At 37.7% G+C, this 19344-nt stretch overlaps 1 protein-coding gene across 5 annotated transcripts in view; it reads right to left on the reverse strand.

Annotated features, from left to right (window-relative positions):
* Positions 1–210: 210 nt before the first annotated feature.
* rbm10 (RNA binding motif protein 10) overlaps positions 211–19344 on the reverse strand; it is a 367172-nt gene continuing 348038 nt past the window's right edge. For all 5 annotated transcript variants that reach the window (XM_039773885.1, XM_039773884.1, XM_039773886.1 and 2 more), the window contains 3 exons: positions 4901–4966; positions 1948–2036; positions 211–516 (listed from right to left, as the gene is read on the reverse strand). In XM_039773885.1, coding sequence (XP_039629819.1) covers positions 438–516; positions 1948–2036; positions 4901–4966 — 234 coding nt within the window. In that variant the 3' untranslated portion in view covers positions 211–437. The remainder of the gene's footprint in view (positions 517–1947; positions 2037–4900; positions 4967–19344) is intronic.

Here is a 19344-nt window from a genome sequence, read left to right on the forward strand (position 1 = left end):
GGCTGTTTGGATGAACATGCTATTTGTATTAAGGAGTTAGTTTACCTAATAAGATGCCCATTGAGTGTACATACAGATAGACACACATACATGCATAAATAGATATTGATTTTACTGTTGTACTTCTTGTAGTCTTCTTGGATCTTAAGTCTCCAAACGGTGATAAAATAACAGTAAGCTGTATATTTTTTCCAAGCAAATAACGTAAGCTTAAAGTCAATTTTGTTTTTATTAAAAATCCATACTGCAGTCTATACATAAAGAAATAACGTTTAAATTTAGTAGACCAAGATATGAGTACTGTTTACAAAAGCAATGATGTTCACAACATTTCAAAAAGTTAATATTACGGATACATCCTATTACAACACTGCATTTCTAAACTGAAAGATTACAGGAAAAAAGACAACTTTCTTTTCAGGATCCTTAATTCTCTGCTAGTTGTTGTGGGAAAGCAAACCTTTTCTCACTCCAGCTTGCAGCAGTCGAGCACCCAGACTCTCCCCAAGAGTATCACTAAAATAAAACAAGAAATAAAATTATTTTCATTTTTAAATGGGTACCATTATTTCTCAAAATCATATATGTATTTCTGTTTGCAGTCATCTGTATCTTAGTACCAAATATCATGGAATGCAGCAAAACCTACAAAAGAAAAAGTAACAATGAATCTTCCACATAACAAACCTCCAAACAACAGAACTATTTCTTTCTAAGTATGTCACTGTTCTTTTTAGATTGCATTGTTCAATGTATAGATTTATTTGGTTACAACAGAACTTGCTATTATATTTGCCTTCTCTGTATTCTCATGTGGCACTTGCTGCCACTGCTCTACTGCCAAGTTGTTTGCCTGCCTATGTAAAAGTTATCTCTGATAAAGGAGCACTGGAATATTCAGGTAGAAGGGTCCTTTCATCAGATTGGCTGGCCCAGCACTGATTCAGCTGCAGATTGGCCAGTAGGAGGAAGGTGGCTTATTGGCCAAGGTCTCTAGGATTGTGACTGTGTCTGGCTTGTCTCACTCCTTTTCTACAATTTGGCTGTGATTTTACAATTAATTGATGGACAGATATTTTTTATTTATGTTAATTAGTTTTCATTTAGGTTTTGATTTAATTGAACAAATCTGTATACAGTTCTGTATACAGTATATAGTTCAGTATTTAGCGACTGGTATTATCTAGTCTTGCATTTTGCCTTGCACTTGCTGAGGATTGCTACATGAGAACAATATATTTTGTACTATTGCATTGTATTAATTAATAAGTTCTGATCATGCATGTCATCAGAGCAGTCTAAATGAGGAGCACAAGTGTAGAAGGATTCTGAAAGCAGGTTTACCTGGATCTGGGGTTGCTTTGTTATTACACTTGACTTGATTCAGTTGTGCAAATTTGATTTATAGAATTAAACTACAACTTGACAAATACGCTATATTAACATTTTTTTTACCTGTGAAATGCATTTTGTTTGGGACTAATGGTCGGAGGGGAGGGGGGCTCAAATACTAACCCTAAACAGTTTTCAATGTCCAATTGGCTAAACGATTAAATGATCTTTAATTCACATCCTAAGCAGGAACTAAATCTTTTCTTCTTATGTGAATAGCACAAATTTTTCTAGAAGCGAACACAGTTTACTTTTGCACAAATTATTTTGCCCATCGCTCGCAGCAAGCAAAGACCCTAGTAGCTCACAGTACAACACATTCTCAAGTTCAAAATTCTCTTTGCGCTTCTCTTTGAGCTGCATGAAATCATTCCTTCATGTGTATTACTAGAACGACCCCTGCACAGTTACAATAGGCTGTCTTTGGCCATGGCCAGCTTTTCCAGTAGATAATCACTCCCAAAATAACAAAATAACATTTGAATCATATTAATTTATTTTGTCGTTTGAAGAATGGTTTGTAAAAAAAAATAAATAAATAAAGGAAGCATTTACATTTCAGCTGCAGATGTGAATTTGCGTTTCCTGGCATTTACAGATTCAGAGAGTAAACTTTTCTCGGGTATTGTGTCATGGTATCTCCTCTGCAAAAGAAAAAAGAAAACAACTACTAATGTATTGTAACAGGATAAACTAATACAAGCTCATTCAGATATACACTGAATAGATTAACCATCTTAAAGCGTTTTCTGAAATGTCTAGTACCTTTACATAACATTCTTGTAGGTATTGTAAATGTCCTGTGATGGTGTGCAGGGTGAGAAAAGTGATTTATAAAATATTAAATGTATTGGTATAGCGCTTCAGTTTTAAAATTAACAACTGTGTTTGGTGTACTCCCAAAAATGGGCTTAAAGTGGAGAAGTATAAACAAACTGGATTTGCTTTTATTATACTACTGGCACATAGACTTATTTTGCTCAACTGGCAGAATCCTGGCCCACCTCTTTTAAGTCAGTGGGTAACTGATGTTATATACTATTTGAAATTGGAAAAAATCAATTATTCACTTAGTGGATCTGTTCAAAAATTTTTAAAAACCTGGCAGGATCTAACCAATAACATTTTAGAATAAACGTTACATTGGGGAATAGGATTCCCTTCCTTCTTTTCTACTCTTAAAAGTTTTACTCTGGCAGTTGGCCTTCCTCTGTTTCTCTTGGGTGGGGGTTGAACTGAATTTAGTTTTGTTAAGTTTTATTTATTTGTATGGAATGTTACTTGCTTTTAATAAATTCAATACAAATAATTAAAGGAAAAAAGGGAAGGTAATACAGTCAGGGCCAAAAGTTTTGAGAATGACGTATCAGTTTTCACAAAGTTTGCTGCTTCAGTGTTTTTAGATCTTTTTGTCAGATGTTTCTATGATATACTGAAGTATGATTACAAGCATTTCATTAGTTTCAAAGGCATTTTTATTGACAATTGCATTAAGTTTATGCAAAGAGTCAATATTTGCAGAGTTGGACCTTCTTTTTCAAGAGCTCTGCAATTTGCCCTGGCATGCTATCAATCAACTTCTGGGCCAAATCCTGATTGATGGCAGCCCATTCTTGCATAATCAATGCTTGGAGTTTGTCAGAATTTGTGGGTTTCTGTTTGTCCACTCGCCTCTTGGGATTAAAGTCTGGGGAGTTTCCTGGCCATGGACACAAAATTTTGATGTTTTTTTTCCTGAGCCACTTAGTTATCACTTTTGCCTTATGGCACGGTGCTCCATCATTCTGGAAAAGGCATTGCTTGTTACCAAACTATTCTTGGCTATTTGTGAGAAGATGCTCTCAGAGGATGTTTTGGTACCATTCTTTATTTATAGCTGTGTTCTTAGGCAAAATTGTGAGTGAGCCCACTCCCTTGGCTGAGAAGCAACCCCACACATGAATGGTCTCATGATGCTTTACTGTTGGCATGACAGGACTGATGGTAGTGCTCACCATTTATTCTTTGGACAACCTTTTTTCCAGATGCCCCAAAAAAAGGGGATTCATCAGAGAAAATGACTTTACCCCAGTCCTCAGCAGTCCAATCACTGTACCTTTTGCAGAATATCAGTCTGTCCCTCATGTTTTTCTTGGAGTGGTCTCGGAGGATGTTTTGGTACCATTCTTTATTCACGGCTTGAGATAGGCGCACCCGCAGTGCAGAGCTTGCTCAGGAATGGCAGCAGGCAGATGTAAGTGCATCTGCACACAGAATGAGGTGAATACTTTTGGAGGATGGTCTGATGTCAACTTAAATATATACATAAGTAAAAGGGAATATATAAACATCAGAATTATTGAAAAACTACTCTGCATTGCTGTCTGTGTTGTTCGTTAAGCAAGCCAATAAAAGCTGTGCATTGTAGCTTTCTACTGGACCATTAAGAATTAGAAAATGGGTGATGTAAGAGCCAACCTAGACAGTAATGCTTTAAGTTAAGTTAAATTCATATTAGTGTTTGCTAAGTCATAGCCATAGACAATGGTATAACCTTTTATCCCCAGTAAGTTAATAAGAGATAGAACTTTCTTGCTAAAGATACAGGTGATGTGCAAATGAAAAACTTTATAAAACATGAAATGAGGGCTTTGTGCTTTACTTTCTGTCATGCAGTACTATGGCATCTTTCAAAATTATTTTTTACAAATAGTAATTATTTTTGGTTTAAATTTTTAACCGTTATTTTAAAAGACTTGAGTTTTGAGAAGATATTCTTTAGAGTAAACATTCAAATCATTCCATCTCTGTTGTCTTTAGGAAAAAAGTCCCAGTAGATCTTACACATCAATTTAGGAAGCAGTGGTTTTAAAGAACGAAGACGACAGAGATTTTATAATTAATTCTAATTTAAATAATATATTGGATTTAGGTAAAGCAAGCGTGGGGGACAGTCAATGGTATCAATCCCTTCATTTTCCAGGAACTTCTTACATACTCTTACCACATGAGGCCAGGCATTGTCGTGCACCAAGAGGAACCTAGTAAGCGATGCACCAGCACAGGGTCTGACAAAGGGTCCTAGGATTTCATCCCAATACCTAATGGCAGACAAGCTGCCGTTGTCTAGCCTGTAAAGGTCTGTGTGTCCCTCAATGAATATACCTCCCCAGACCATCACTGACCTACCAACAAACTGGTCATGCTGAGCAATGTTACAGGCAGCATAATGTTCTCCATGGCTTCTTCACACCCTTTCAAGTTCGTCACATGTGCTCAAGGTGAACCTGCTCTCATCTGTGAAAAGCACAAGGTGCCAGTGGTGGACCTGGCAATTCTGGTATTCTATGGCAAATGCCAATCGAGCTCTATGGTGCCAGGCAGCGAGCCCAGGGCCCACTACGTGAAGTCAGGCCCTCAGGCCACCCTTATATTTACCCTCAATATATATATATATATATATATATATATATATATATATATATATATATATATATATATATATATATATATATTTTTTTTCACTCACCATCACATCACTCTTATTCACTCCACGTACTTCAGATTTTCGACCCCTCCACTGATCAAGATTTTGCTACAAAGAAACAGCAAAACATTTTTGTTTACACCTTGTTGACAGATGCACTATCATATCAACTATTCTTAAATCATAATAAAAAAATCTCTTCATATGTGGGATTTCTGAGACACTACAATTCATAGAATACAACATTTTACTATTTTATTTTTTAACAGCAATGTTAATATTCTTTACTAATTCACTGAACTGCAATTAAATATTTGCATTTAACATTACAAACTAACTAATAAAAGATTCAAATCTCTTTGGATCAGTTAAAATACACAAAAAAGAAAACTGAACTTCAAAAGAACAAAAGAAGGTGTAAGATTTTGCCAAATCAATATGCGGAAGATAATCCGCTGTGGCAACCCCTAATGGGAGCAGCCAAAAGAAGAAGAAAACAACAAAAGTACAAATGCCAAATATCATAAATAGAAACAACTTTCAATAAACAACACGATTCCCTGTTACAGACTGAACAAACAGCTTTATTTATATACCACCGATTAATAAAAATTGTGCCAGCTATAAGTCACTTTATGCAATTTAAAACCCAGAAGGGTTATAAATCTTGATTTCACCAAGCCAATACACATTACTACACAAAACAAATCTGATGTGGCCAGGACATGACTCTCTTAATATTTAAATTCACCAAAATGTACGCACGATACAACTGAAATTTACTTTCTACATTTCAGTCAGCTTTAAAAGAAAATCTACTACAAAAAATCTAAGAATTGAGTACTTTATTGTCTTGGATATAAAGTATAATGGAACTGTTATGTGCATGCTTCAACATGCTACCACTTGTGAAGCTTGGTCAATAGGTTATGTGAAATACAAGAGCAAAGCATGTAGGAGGAGAAAAGTGCAACAGCTGGTCCACTCCATGGACTCTGCATTTTATGATATTCACTTAGATAAAGCCATATATAAAATCACAGGGAAAGGCATTACAGTATTTTTTCAAACAACTCAGAGTAATTGGTACACAGCCTGTACTAGATTCCACATGGAGAAAAGATTAGAAAGAGCAAGATACAGGTGAAGAGTACAATACTGGAAGGTGACACACTCACAGCAAACCCAACTGTGTATTAAAATGGGCAAGAAATGGCCAGTTTTTATTGCTTGATATTGACACGCATCTGAGGTTACATCAAAGCTGCAGTCGGAAGTACCCATTCAACATGGAACGTCAATGCATATAAGGCACCGTTCAGGAAAGATAATTGATTTAAATGCGCATCTGCCACCAAACCACTATGTCTGCACGTGATTCTGTATGTGTGGCAGCTCTACATATAAAAATGTGATTTAAGTATGCATGGCATAAGAAAAGAAAAATATGGTTTTGAATATGCATGTGTCACCAGGACTGCCACAAATTTTGTATCATATATACAGTCATAATATTTTGACACAAGCTGCATACTGAAATCAGATGATTTCATAGAAAACTGACTGCTGCGCCACCATATCTGAGGGGATATAGCCAAGATTCTTCCTTTAAGCTGCAGATAGATGCTGATCTTTGCAACAAGTGAAAAGGTGGTGGTGTTGGTTTCTATATTAATAAAAACTGGTTTAAAGTTTCCATATTTTGAAAGCTCTGCTCCAGCAATCAGATATTATTTGCTATTAACTGTAAGTAATTCTCTTCACCTAGAAAATATTCTTCAACAATTCTCACTGCAGTTTACATCCTGTGGAAGGCAAATGTGAATGAAGCACAACAGCAATTAGCAGATTACATCACGTTTGGAAAACAGTAACTGAACTCCCCAATAATAATGATGGCCAACTTTAATTGCACAAACCTGACCACTGAGCTAAACAGTTTTATAACAGATTTAAACTACATGGAGCCGAGCAGCAACAACCGCTTTTGCTCTTCCGATTCTGAAATGGTTTTGACACTTATTTCTAAAAGCCTCACTCCGCTTCTTCCTTTTCTATTAAGGAATATGATATCTGGAAGCTGTTTGCAAGATAGAACTGCAAAATGTCTGCCAGTTCAGTTTAGTTTCTCCCGCAACAATCAAACATGCAAGTCAGCTTGCTCCTCTCTTTGCTGACATCTTTGATCAGTTTCTTGCACAGTATACTGTTCCAGATTGCTTTAAATCTTCTGTTATCGTTCCAGTTCCCCAAAAACATTACATAGGCTGCCTCATATATTAGAGGCCCATTCCACTTACATCAGTTCCAGTGAAAATATTTGAGTGGCTAATTCTAACCAATATTATGTACGATACTGCTCCTCATCTTGACACACCAGTTGCATACAGGGCAAATAAGTGTGGATGATGCCACGAACAAGGGCCTTCACTTAGTGCTAGAGCATTCACACTATAAAGTAACCTTCAGTATGCCACAATATGGTTTGCAGACTTCAGTACAGTATTTAACACTATTGTCCCTGGACTGTTGTTAACTAAATTTCTACAAACTGAACTGAATTCAATCTGTTAATGGATTTACAGTTTTTTTTTTGGACAGACAGGAAACAGAATGTTCAGATGGGCTCACACCTCTGAGACCATTGCTATATCAGCACAGGAGCACCACTTTCCACTTTACTCCTTGAACACCAATAACTGTAGGTACACTGACCCTTAAGTAAAAATAATTAAGTTCACTGATGATACCACCATTATTAGACTAATTATTAATTGAAATGAAAAATGGGCAAATTTGATTAAGTGAGGTTTAAATATTGATCTTATTTAGAAATATTCATCTTATTATGTTTAGGTACTTCTTACAATATGCCTGACTGAAATCAAACTACTCAGCTGCACTGCCACAGTATGTAGTTTGCTGGTGTACTGATATTCAATCTAAGCATTATTGTCCATGGTGCATATCTCAGGGTTATTGGGAAATATAGGCACATGCTTTATTTCATATTTGTTTTCACTTAGCTGTCCTTTTTTTACTTATTTTGTAGGAGTATGATGGAGGGCACCAACCAAAATCCATATAATTCTGAGCATGTTAACTCAACTCCTTAATTCACCATGAAATGTACCATAAAAAAATACAGGTCAAATTCAAATTTCTTTTTTGATCCTGGCCAATTTCTTATAGAACTTATATTATTAAAAAAAAAAAAAAAAACATTACGGCAAAATCTGTTTTATCTACAAAATTCATTGCAACAAAATGCCTGCTGAGTGGCCAGTTAGATTGCACATTTATGTCACTTGGTTTACTCAACAATTGCCAAACTCTTGCAGGTACAGAGGTTGAGAAATGTTACTGCAGACTGGATGCATCATGGATGTACCTAGGGCTATGCAAAAGTTTGTAAACACCATAATGTATGGACTAGCATCTAGAGTAGGATGGATGGCGATTCCTTGGTGGGACAGGATTCCATAATGTAAGGAGCGCTTCCAAGGGTAATAAATTTTCCCTCTACACAGTGTGGCAGCAACCCTCTGTTTGAACTTCTATGTGTACACCCGCAGGACATATTCGGAGCTGCAATCCTGATGGGTAGCCCTGTTGAGGTACTTGGGTGTCAACAGGGAGAACTATAGGGAAAAGCTACTGCTACATTGGAGGTTTCCGCCTAGCTCAAGATTACTTCCAACATTCAATGCTGTGGCCCAAGAAGTACTCCTGGGTCCAGCATTAAAGAAGCTGCCTCCTCTATATCAGTGAGTCAGTCAGGAGGCAGTAGACAACATTTGCGGAGGAGAAGTAGAAGGTGCCGTTTTGAGTATTGTACAGGTTCTACTGACTTTAACCCTTTGAAGGCGATATTGTAAAATGAATAACATTTTATTCAATCTTGAATCTGTGTTTGGCTGAGTTGTGTCTGGTGCTTGGGGCTCAGGGGTGCCCCCTTGTGTAAACAATGTCAATCAAATTTGACATCAGCTGTGCTTGTGGGTCTGTGAAGGTTCACCGGAGCAGACTCTGTTGCCTATTTTTGGGTTTCTCAAGGTATGGTTTGACTTCACTGAGCACACTGCTTAGATAGGGCATGAAAGTTTCAGCAAAAGTGGAAACTGCTGAGCTTCCCCCATATTTATGCAAATCAAAATGTTTCCAACCAGTTTCATAAATTTGCCAAGATTTTATCATGTGAACACCTGCACAAAGTAATCTTTCAATTCAGTGCTTGCAAATGTATGCATCCAACTATTCTTATTTACGAATGTGACCTTCATTTCCTTAAACTGTTAAAAAGAAGGTTACTCACAAAAGACAACATGGCAGCCAGAGGGAGACAGAGAGACGATCAATCCATAAGGTGATGTCACCAGAGGTGAGCCACTTTTGAAAGTTAAAGGGTATGAGCTTTGGACATTGAGAGGTGTCATTTATGTAACTCAAACAGCGCTTGCTCAAGAAAGTCTGTGTTATGGACAGAGAGAGGTACCATTTTGGTAACAAAAGTGCAGCATGTTCCAGACATAGAGTGGAACCCCAGAACTTGAAGTCTAATAATACTAAAAGGACACTATATCTATACTAATAAAAGGCAAAGCCCTCACTCACTCACTCACTCACTCACTCACTAATTCTCCAACTTCCCGTGTGGGTGGAAGGCTGAAATTTGGCAGGTTCATTCCTTACAGCTTCCTTACAAAAGTTGGGCAGGTTTTATATCGAAATTCTACGCGTAATGGTCATAACTGGAAGCTGTTTTCTCCATTTACTGTAATGGAGATGAGCTTCAACGCCGTGGGGAGTTTAGTGTGACATCATCACGCCTCCCGTAATCACGCAGTACATAGAAAACCAGGAAGACCTCAAAAGCGCTGAAGAAAACATGCATTATATAATTGAGAAGGCAGCGAAACAATAAGAAGCGGCAGTGACATATACAACCATATTCATGAGTTCTGCTACTTGGAAACAAAGCACGATGTAAACCTACACTTTAAATTAAGTTCATAGACAGGCTGCGCTGGCGTTTGTAATTTAGTGCCTGCCCATATAAGGCCGTCCGTCAGCGGCAATCAATAGCAAACTCCACTAAATATTCACGGGTGAAGGACTGTGCTTATGCAGAGGAAGATGAGATGGTCAGGGTGGTGTTTGACACAAACTCAGCGAAACTGCGAGAGAAAGTTTTAAGTGCCAGGACTAAGGTAACATTAAATACAGCCATGGACATAGCGAGATGGCACCAGCACAGCTGGGAACCGATGCATGTACACGGCGGCTCCGTGAACTGGCGCAGTGCACAGATAAAAGCAACAGTTCCAAAGGCTGAACAAAAACGAATTACACAATTGAAAAGGCAGCAAAAATATGAAGCGTCTGATACAAGCATATTCATAAATCCAGCTACTGCGGAAACAAAGCACCGCGTTGGAAAAAGTCAATGTCCGCTAAAGGAAGACAGTGTAAAAAACCCGTGCATGCAGTGTGTCAGGTCTCAGATAAAGAAGAAGGCGAGCTGTTTATTGATGCAGTAAGAAGCGAATCGATGAATGAAACCTGTCATCTTTACAGCGATTGACAAACACGGAATGTAACTTGAACACAACACATCCTACAAATACGAACCTGATTGAAAGAAATAATGATAATCAAATCCTTGATGACAGCAACACTCAGTAACACTCACAAAACAAATACTGTATATTGACAGTCATGTTACGTTATTTTAAAATGTTCCCTTTTCTTTTCTAGCTTTTTAACACACTACTTCTCCGCTGCGATACGGGGTATATATATATATATATATATATATCCCGATCTACATACTCGAATAATGGATACTTTATTAGCCATCAATGATTGTTTTGGTAAAGCCATACTCAGTGTATTCATTAGATGAGCGGTAAAAAGTAAGGCGAGGGAGGATGACTTATTGAGGCATGCAGGCTGTAGTGCGTCAACTCTATCTGAATTGCGCGATCACATTTGAAAAAATATATCTTTTCAAGTTCTATTTAGTCCATATGTGTCAAACTCAAGGGCGCGGGCCACATCCGGCCAGTGTAATTATATCCGGCCCGAGATCATTTTATATACTGTATTATTGTTATTAATGGCCGGGTATATGAAGCGCTGGTAACACAATAAACTACAGATCCCATAATGCAGCGCTTCAGCTGCCTTGCGAACACTTACGCGTTAATCAAGTCTAGCTTATGATGCTGCAAGTTATTGCGAAGCTAGCTCACCGATGCTGAAGAGAAAAGTTGATTCTGAAAATAGAGCCTTTAAAACCGATGGGAGGCTGAGTATATGTTTACTGAACCCGTGTGTCTCATTTGTGGAGCTAATGTGGCTGTAATTACAGAATTTAATCTAAGGCGGCACTATGAGACAAAACATCAGGGTAACCTGAATGCAATGCAGAAGATACAGAAAGCAGAAGAATTAAATAAGAATCTGACACTTCAGCGGACGTTTTACCCGTGCACAATCACAAAGTGATTTCAAGTGAAGCTGCTTTTATGGGAGACACAAATGCACCAGTGCAATTTGCCCCACTTTCCCTGTTGCCAAGTAATGTTAAACCAAGTCGTCACTACGGTGTTCCCAAATCGCACTTTGCTGATAAACTGGCGCACTGAGTTTGCGGCGCTTTGGTGACTTTGAAGAACAAAAAGTCCGTCTACATGCGGCTCGAACCTTGTGCATGTTTGGTAGCACATATCTGTGTGAGAAGCTCTTCTCAGTGATAAAGACTAACAAAACAGCACACAGGAGTCGCCTCACTGATGAGCACCTGCAATCCATCCTGAGAATCTCCACAACACAGAACCTCACACCAAACAGAAACGAACCTGTTGCCAAAAAAGATGCCAGGCGTCCAGCTCTAAAATGACATATGAGCAAAGACAACTGAATGATTTGATTTGTTATTGCTGAAAGGAACACATTTTATTTATATTTCCAGGTTTTGTTATGCAGCATGTTCATATTTGAATTTGTATAATTTTGACAGGATATATTTTTATGGAGAGCAAAATCTTTTGGGATATTTAAAATCTAAGTTTATTTTTATATAAAATTACATAAGAGTAAAGAAATTTGAATGTTTGTTCTTTTAACGTTTACTTTATTTCTAACTTGTATAATTTAGACAGGATATATTTTTATGGAGAGCAAAATATTATAAGTTGTTTAAGGTTTGAGTTGATTTATTCAGAATAATATTCCTGTCTGTTTTACCATTCCTACCAAAGATATTTCTGTCGACTAAATAAAAATTCCTTCTATTTAAAATTTAAATAGAACTTGAACAAATCGATAGTTCATAATATCCACGCAGACTTGCGTAAGGCGGGAGTTATCCGTTTTAACAAGCAGCGTATTGCACTGATCTGAAATAGCTGTGTGTGTATATATGTAGATATGTATGTATATGTATATATATGTTTATATATGTGTGTGTGTATATATATATATATATATATATATATATATGTATATATATATATATATATATATATATATATATATATATATATATATATATATATATATATATATATGACAACACTCATCACTCACAACAGTGACAAAACAATTACATTGACAATCATGTTACGTTATTTTCAAAATGTTTGCTTTTCTTTTTCATTGCTTCTTTAACACACTACTTCTCCGCTGCGAAGCGCGGGCATTTTGCTAGTGACCAATAAAACTCAAATTCTTTGTTGTTTTTTTCTTATAGAAAAGATGCCATTCGAGGTAATCACTATATTTATAGATTAAATGGAGAAGTCCAGTGAAAAACAGGGACCTCATATACTGTAATTTTGGAGTTCCCATGTAAAATTGAGAATAGCTATGAAAGAAAAAGAAAAATATAGAATTATATTTACACTTACCCATTAGCCACTTCAAGAGCCCTAACATTTTACTAGCTATGACTAATATGACACTATCTAAGAAATAATTAGCTCACAGAAATAAGGATGTATTTGTAATTGTACATGCAGACCTGAGACACTGGACAGAACCTGAAGTATGCTTTTATGCCTGGATTTTAGCCCAGACAATGAGTGAGGCTTTTCTGACTGACTAGGCAGATCACAAAATCACCATTTCATATAGTACAATGACATATCCCAATCAAAGTCTGATTACACATACAGTACCTTAATCTCAAAATTCTGCCGAGTTCTTAAAGAGTAAACTGTATAAAACTGTCTGTTGCAGATAGGTGCAGTTTCTTTACCTGTTATCATCTTCTATTTCAAAGGTCAAATGCCTTATGCGGTTTCAGCCTCTAAACAGGGAACCATTTTATACAGAAATATTTAACAATGTAAAAAACAATAAGATTATGGTGACTTAGGTTACAATACACTGAACACTAGCCTGCATCACAGTTTACAGTACATGAAATTACTCAATGGCAAATTGGCCTAGATATTTAATTTAACTTTTCTGATATCTACTAACTACTAGAATTTTGTCATTTTGTCTTTAGGTTGTTATATAAATACAATATTACATCTTACTAACACTAGAATTCCTGACGCCTACAAAAAAGTCATAATCCCAGGCCACCTTAAATTTCTTCGCACCTCTCAATCAGTGTTTTTGTTTTGCAAATGTGTCAATCAGCACAAGCAGCTGCAGCCTGCTTACCATCCCCCACCACTGACTCAGCTGAAGTTCTCCCAGCTGAAGTCTGCTTATCTGGGTATGAGGTGCCTTGAATTGTATAGGGTAAATAATAACTTGTTATTTGGAATACATACACTTCATGTGTGTTCCGTGTCTACAACGATCTGGTTAAATGTAGGATGATAGGAAATGCGGAGCAATTTTTTTCATGTTATAGTAAAAACTAATGTGTGAAGATTGAAGTCCAAATATCAAATAAACACTTTCACAAAAGGTATAACAAAACAAGTACACCTTATTCAACAATATAACCAAAGAAAAAAGAAATGTTTCAATTTACATGTTGCTGTCAGTATGTAAAAACCAAAGCCTATTTATCAATCGTATGGGTGGGTTAGAGGTGAGAACGACTGCCTCTAAATCAGGAGGTTGCAAGTTGCAACCTCGCATTTTCCATTTTGAGTGGTGAGCTGTTATTATTACAAATATTATATAATAAAAACATATGTTTGATTTGAGTCTGTAACACCCATTGTATATGTAGGTTTGGATTTTTTTTTCTCCCTAAATAATAAAAACCATCATTTAAAAACTGCATTTTGTGTTTACTTGTGTTATATTTGACTAATGGTTAAATGTGTTTGATGATCAGAAACATTTTGTGTGACAAACATGCAAAAGAATAAGAAATCAGGAAGGGGGCAAATAGTTTTTCACACCACTGTAGGTTGAGATATATATAAATTGGTTTGCATAGATCCGTTCTGATATATATACATTGGTTGAGATACATCCGTTCAGATATATACATTGGTTTGAATACATATGTTTAAATATATACATTGGTTGAGATATATATATTCGTTGATATACATTGGTTTAAATATATATATTGGTTAAAATAGATTGGTTTAGATATATACATCGGTTCAGATAGATCCGTTCTGATATATATATATTGGTTCAGATAGATCCGTTCAGATATATACATTGGTTGGGATTTATGGGCAGGCACAACGCTGCCACCCATGTTTAGCATCTCCCTTTCGCTTCATCATTGCTTCAACACTGTTGTAATTATTGTGCACATTTTATACAAGTAGCATATGCCTGTCTGTCACGTTTGTTTAAGTAAGCCCTCATGGTTGGGGGGTCCTCGATTTCAAAGCACTTTTTTTCCTTTCATTATTTAAAACACTCGCACAGATACCGCCTCTTAAGCCTCGCTCCGTCCCAGGCTCATTGTACCCGCCTCATTCGCTCCCTCTTGTCCCTCCATGACAGATTCTTCTCAAAAGCAGAGTTACCAGAGGCATTAATCGCAACCACAGTACGTCCCATTTTTTCACCTCATGAGACGCTGGTTTATCATTGGTGGAAAGCTGCCCGGTGATATCTGTTATTCCGTATTGGCAGCATTTCATTAAAGGGCGATCTTCTTCAGCAAGGAACTTATTCCTGTTTGCTGAATGGATGTTATGGAGGAAAACACTGGAGTTGCTCTGTTTCTTTAAATGTTGATCAGGGAACAAAATGACCAGAATATTCCCGCTTCACAAATAACTGATGCTTAACTGTTTTTATAGTAAAACTAACAAAACCACACACAAGCACGTTCACGCTCGCACACACACTCAAATTCACAAATCGTGGGTCGGACGTACTACTGATTACGCATATCTGTCAAGGGCAATTATTTTTTCACCCTATAAAACAGATTCTTCTCAAAAGCTGAGTTACCAGGAAGCATTGACAGCAACCGCAGTACCTCCCATTTTTTCACCTCAACAGACGCTGGTTTATCATTGACCGAAAGCCGCCCGGTGATTTCTGTTCCTTATTGGCAGCATTTCATTAAAGGGCGATCTGTTTCACCAAGGAACTTAGCCCTGTTTGCTGAAAGGATATTATGGAGGAAAACACTGGAATAGCGCTGTTTCTTCTGAATGTTTATCAGTGATCAGGGACCAGAATGATCGGAATATTCCTGCTTCACAAATAACTGATGTCTGTTTTTATTGTAAAACTGAGAAAACCACACACACGCGCGTACACAACACAAACACTCAAACTCGCACATCGTGGGTCGCACACTACTGATTAAGTGTATCTGTCACGGACAATCTTTTTTTTTTCACCCAATAACGCTTTAGTTCGTCAAAGTTAGAAAGCAGCGCGGTGATTTCTATTATTCCTTATTGGCAGCATTTAATTTAAAGATGATTCACGTCAACAAGGCGAAAGAGTCTCTTATTTTGACAGGGCGATCTTTTTTTAAGGCTTAAGCATTTTTGATTGACTTACAAAAGAATAGTTATTACTTACCCTCTTTGCTTCAAATTGGTTTTTTAAAAAACCTTTTTGATATAATTTGTTTATGGCAGTATAAAATAAAAAAAGTAGTGCTCAAAATTATAATGCGCGTATCTAACAGGAAGAGGTGGTGGTAGGAGTAAGATTGCTGACTCGAAGTTAAATGATCACAGGTGGTTTTTCCTGGGAATAAAAAAGGGGAAACAAAATCCACGGGAAAGGTTTTGTTGTTGAACTCAAATTTCACCTCTGCCATGTGAGTTATTAAAACTATTGGAATGAAAACGCATGTCTCATCCACTGGTCGGGAAGCTCGTTTTCCATGGCTGCTGCAGAGCCGTAAAATATGTGCCCTCTGACTGCTGATTACAAAATGAACACCGGAGAGGTAAAAATATGTAAAATTCATTTTAAAAGGATGTAGGTATAGTTTTCTATATAATCTTCTCCACTATGTGTCTGCATCCTATCCCCTACTGGGAACACTCTTCTCCATGGCTGGAGCAGATCCATGGGCTTGTGTGCACCCTCCCTCTCTGCTGCTTTCAAAATGAACCCTGGATAAAAAAAAAAAAGACCGCCCTGTCAAAATAAGAGACTCTTTCGCCTTGTTGACGTGAATCATCTTTAAATTAAATGCTGCCAATAAGGAATAATAGAAATCACCGTGTTGCTTTCTAACTTTGACGAACTAAAGCGTTATTGGGTGAAAAAAAAAAAAAAGATTGTCCGTGACAGATACACTTAATCAGGTGTGTGTGTGACCCACAATGTGTGAGTTTGAGTGTTTGTGTTGTGTACGCGCGTGTGTGTGGTTTTCTCAGTTTTACAATAAAAACAGACATCAGTTATTTGTGAAGCAGGAATATTCTGATCATTCTGGTCCCTGATCACTGATAAACATTCAGAAGAAACAGCGCTATTCCAGTGTTTTCCTCCATAATATCCTTTCAGCAAATAGGGCTAAGTTCCTTGGTGAAACAGATCGCCCTTTAATGAAATGCTGCCAATAAGGTACAAAAATCACCGGGCGGCTTTCGGTCAATGATAAACCAGCGTCTGTTGAGGTGAAAAAATGGGAGGTACTGCGGTTGCTGTCAATGCTTCCTGGTAACTCAGCTTTTGAGAAGAATCTGTTTTATGGGGTGAAAAAATAATTGCCCTTGACAGATACGCGTAATCAGTAGTACGTGCGACCCACGATTTGTGAATTTGAGTGTGTGTGTGAGCGTGTACGTGCTTGTGTGTGGTTTTGTTAGTTTTACTATAAAAACAGTTAAGCATCAGTTATTTGTGAAGCGGGAATATTCTGGTCATTTTGTTCCCTGATCAACATTTAAAGAAACAGAGCAACTCCAGTGTTTTCCTCCATAACATCCATTCAGCAAACAGGAATAAGTTCCTTGCTGAAGAAGATCGCCCTTTAATGAAATGCTGCCAATACGGAATAACAGATATCACCGGGCAGCTTTCCACCAATGATAAACCAGCGTCTCATGAGGTGAAAAAATGGGACGTTATGTGGTTGCGATTAATGCTCTCTGGTAACTCTGCTTTTGAGAAGAATCTGTCATGGGAGGGACAAGAGGGAGCGAGTGAGGCGGGTACAATGAGCCTGGGCGGGACGGGCGGCTTAAGAGGGGTATCTGTGCGAGTGTTTTAAATAATGAAAGGAAAAAAAGTGCTTTGAAATCGAGGACCCCCAACCATGAGGGCTTACGAAACAAAACGCGACAGACAGGCATATGCTACTTGTATAAAATGTGCACAATAATTACAACAGTGTTGAAGCAATGATGAAGCGAAAGGGAGATGCTAAACATGGGTGGCCGCGTTGTGCCTGCCCATAAATCCCAACCAATGTATATATCTGAACGGATCTATCTGAACCAATATATATATCAGAATGGATGTATCTGAACCGATGTATATATCTAAACCAATCTATTTTAACCAATATATATATTTAAACCAATGTATATCAACCAATATATATATCTCAACCAATGTATACTGTATATCTGAGCGGATGTATCTCAACCAATGTATATATATTCAGCAAAAAAAGAAACGTCCCTTTTTCAGGACTGTGTATTTCAACAATAATGTTTTAAAAATCCAAATAACTTTACAGATCTTCATTGTAAAGGGTTTAAACAATGTTTTCCATGCATGTTCAATTAACCATAATCAATTAATTAACATGCACCTGTGGAATGGTCGTTAAGACCTTAACAGCTTACAGAAAGTAGGCATTAAAGGTCACAGTTCTAAAAATGCAGGACACTAAAGAGACTTGTCTACTGACTGTGAAAAACACCCAAAGAAAGATGCCCAGGGTCCCTGCTCATCTGCGTGAACGTGCATTAGGCATGCTGCAGGGAGGCATGACGACTGCTGATGCGGCTAGGGCAATAAATTGCCATGTCCGCACTGTGAGACGCCTAAGAGAGCGCTACAGGGAGACAGGAAGGACAGCTGATCATCCTCGCTGTGGAAGACCACGTGTAACAACACCTGCACAGGATTGGTATATCCGAATATCACACCTGTGTGACAGGTACAGGATGGCCACAACAACTGCCCGAGTCACACCAGGAACACACAATCCCTCCATCAGTGCTCAGACTGTCCGCAATAGGCTGAGAGAGGCTGGACTGGGGGCTTGTAGGCCTGTTGTAAGGCAGGTCCTTACCAGACATCACCAGCAACAACGCCGCCTATGGGCACAAACCCACCTTCACTGGACCAGACAGGAGTGGTAAAAAGTGCTCTTCACTGATGAGTCACGGTTTTGTCTCACCAGGGGTGATGGACGGATTCGTGTTTATCGTCGAAGGAATTGAGCACGTCTGGGACCTGTTGGATCGCAGGGTGAGGGCTAGGGCCATTCCCCCCAGAAATGTCCAGGAACTTGCAGGTGCCTTGGTGGAAGAGTGGGGTAACATCTCACAGCAAGAACTGACAAATGTGGTCCAGTCCATGAGGAGGAGATGCACTGCAGTACTTCAAGCAGCTGGTGGCCACACCAGATACTGACTGGTACTTTTGATTTTGAGCCTCCCTTCATTCAGGGACACATTGTGAAACATTTTTAGTTTATGTCTTATGGTGTTGACTCTTTTAGTGTTCATACAAATATTTACACATTAAGTTTACTGAAAGTAAAAACAGTTGAAAGTCAGAGGACGTTTCTTTTTTTGCTGATGGAAAGGTGCAAAGGAATTTAAGGTAGCCCGGATTACGACTTTTTTCGTAAGTTTTAGGGATTCTAGTGTTAATGACTCTAAATACATATAAAATGTAGAGGTTTTAAAAATCTACTTTAAATTACACTATACACAGATGATGCTAATTCAAGAAAAAAAGAAAAAGAGTAATAGGTGTTAATAAGACACAATTACATGTTTGTATAACATACTCTTATAAGCCGTTAAACAGGGCATAATACAAAACTGCCAGACTTATCCTTATTAAATTTGTTTACTTTATTCTAGAAAATCTGCTGAGTAGGA

The sequence above is a fragment of the Polypterus senegalus genome, chromosome 13, assembly GCF_016835505.1.
Source record: "Polypterus senegalus isolate Bchr_013 chromosome 13, ASM1683550v1, whole genome shotgun sequence".
NCBI classification, from domain to species: domain Eukaryota; kingdom Metazoa; phylum Chordata; class Cladistia; order Polypteriformes; family Polypteridae; genus Polypterus; species Polypterus senegalus.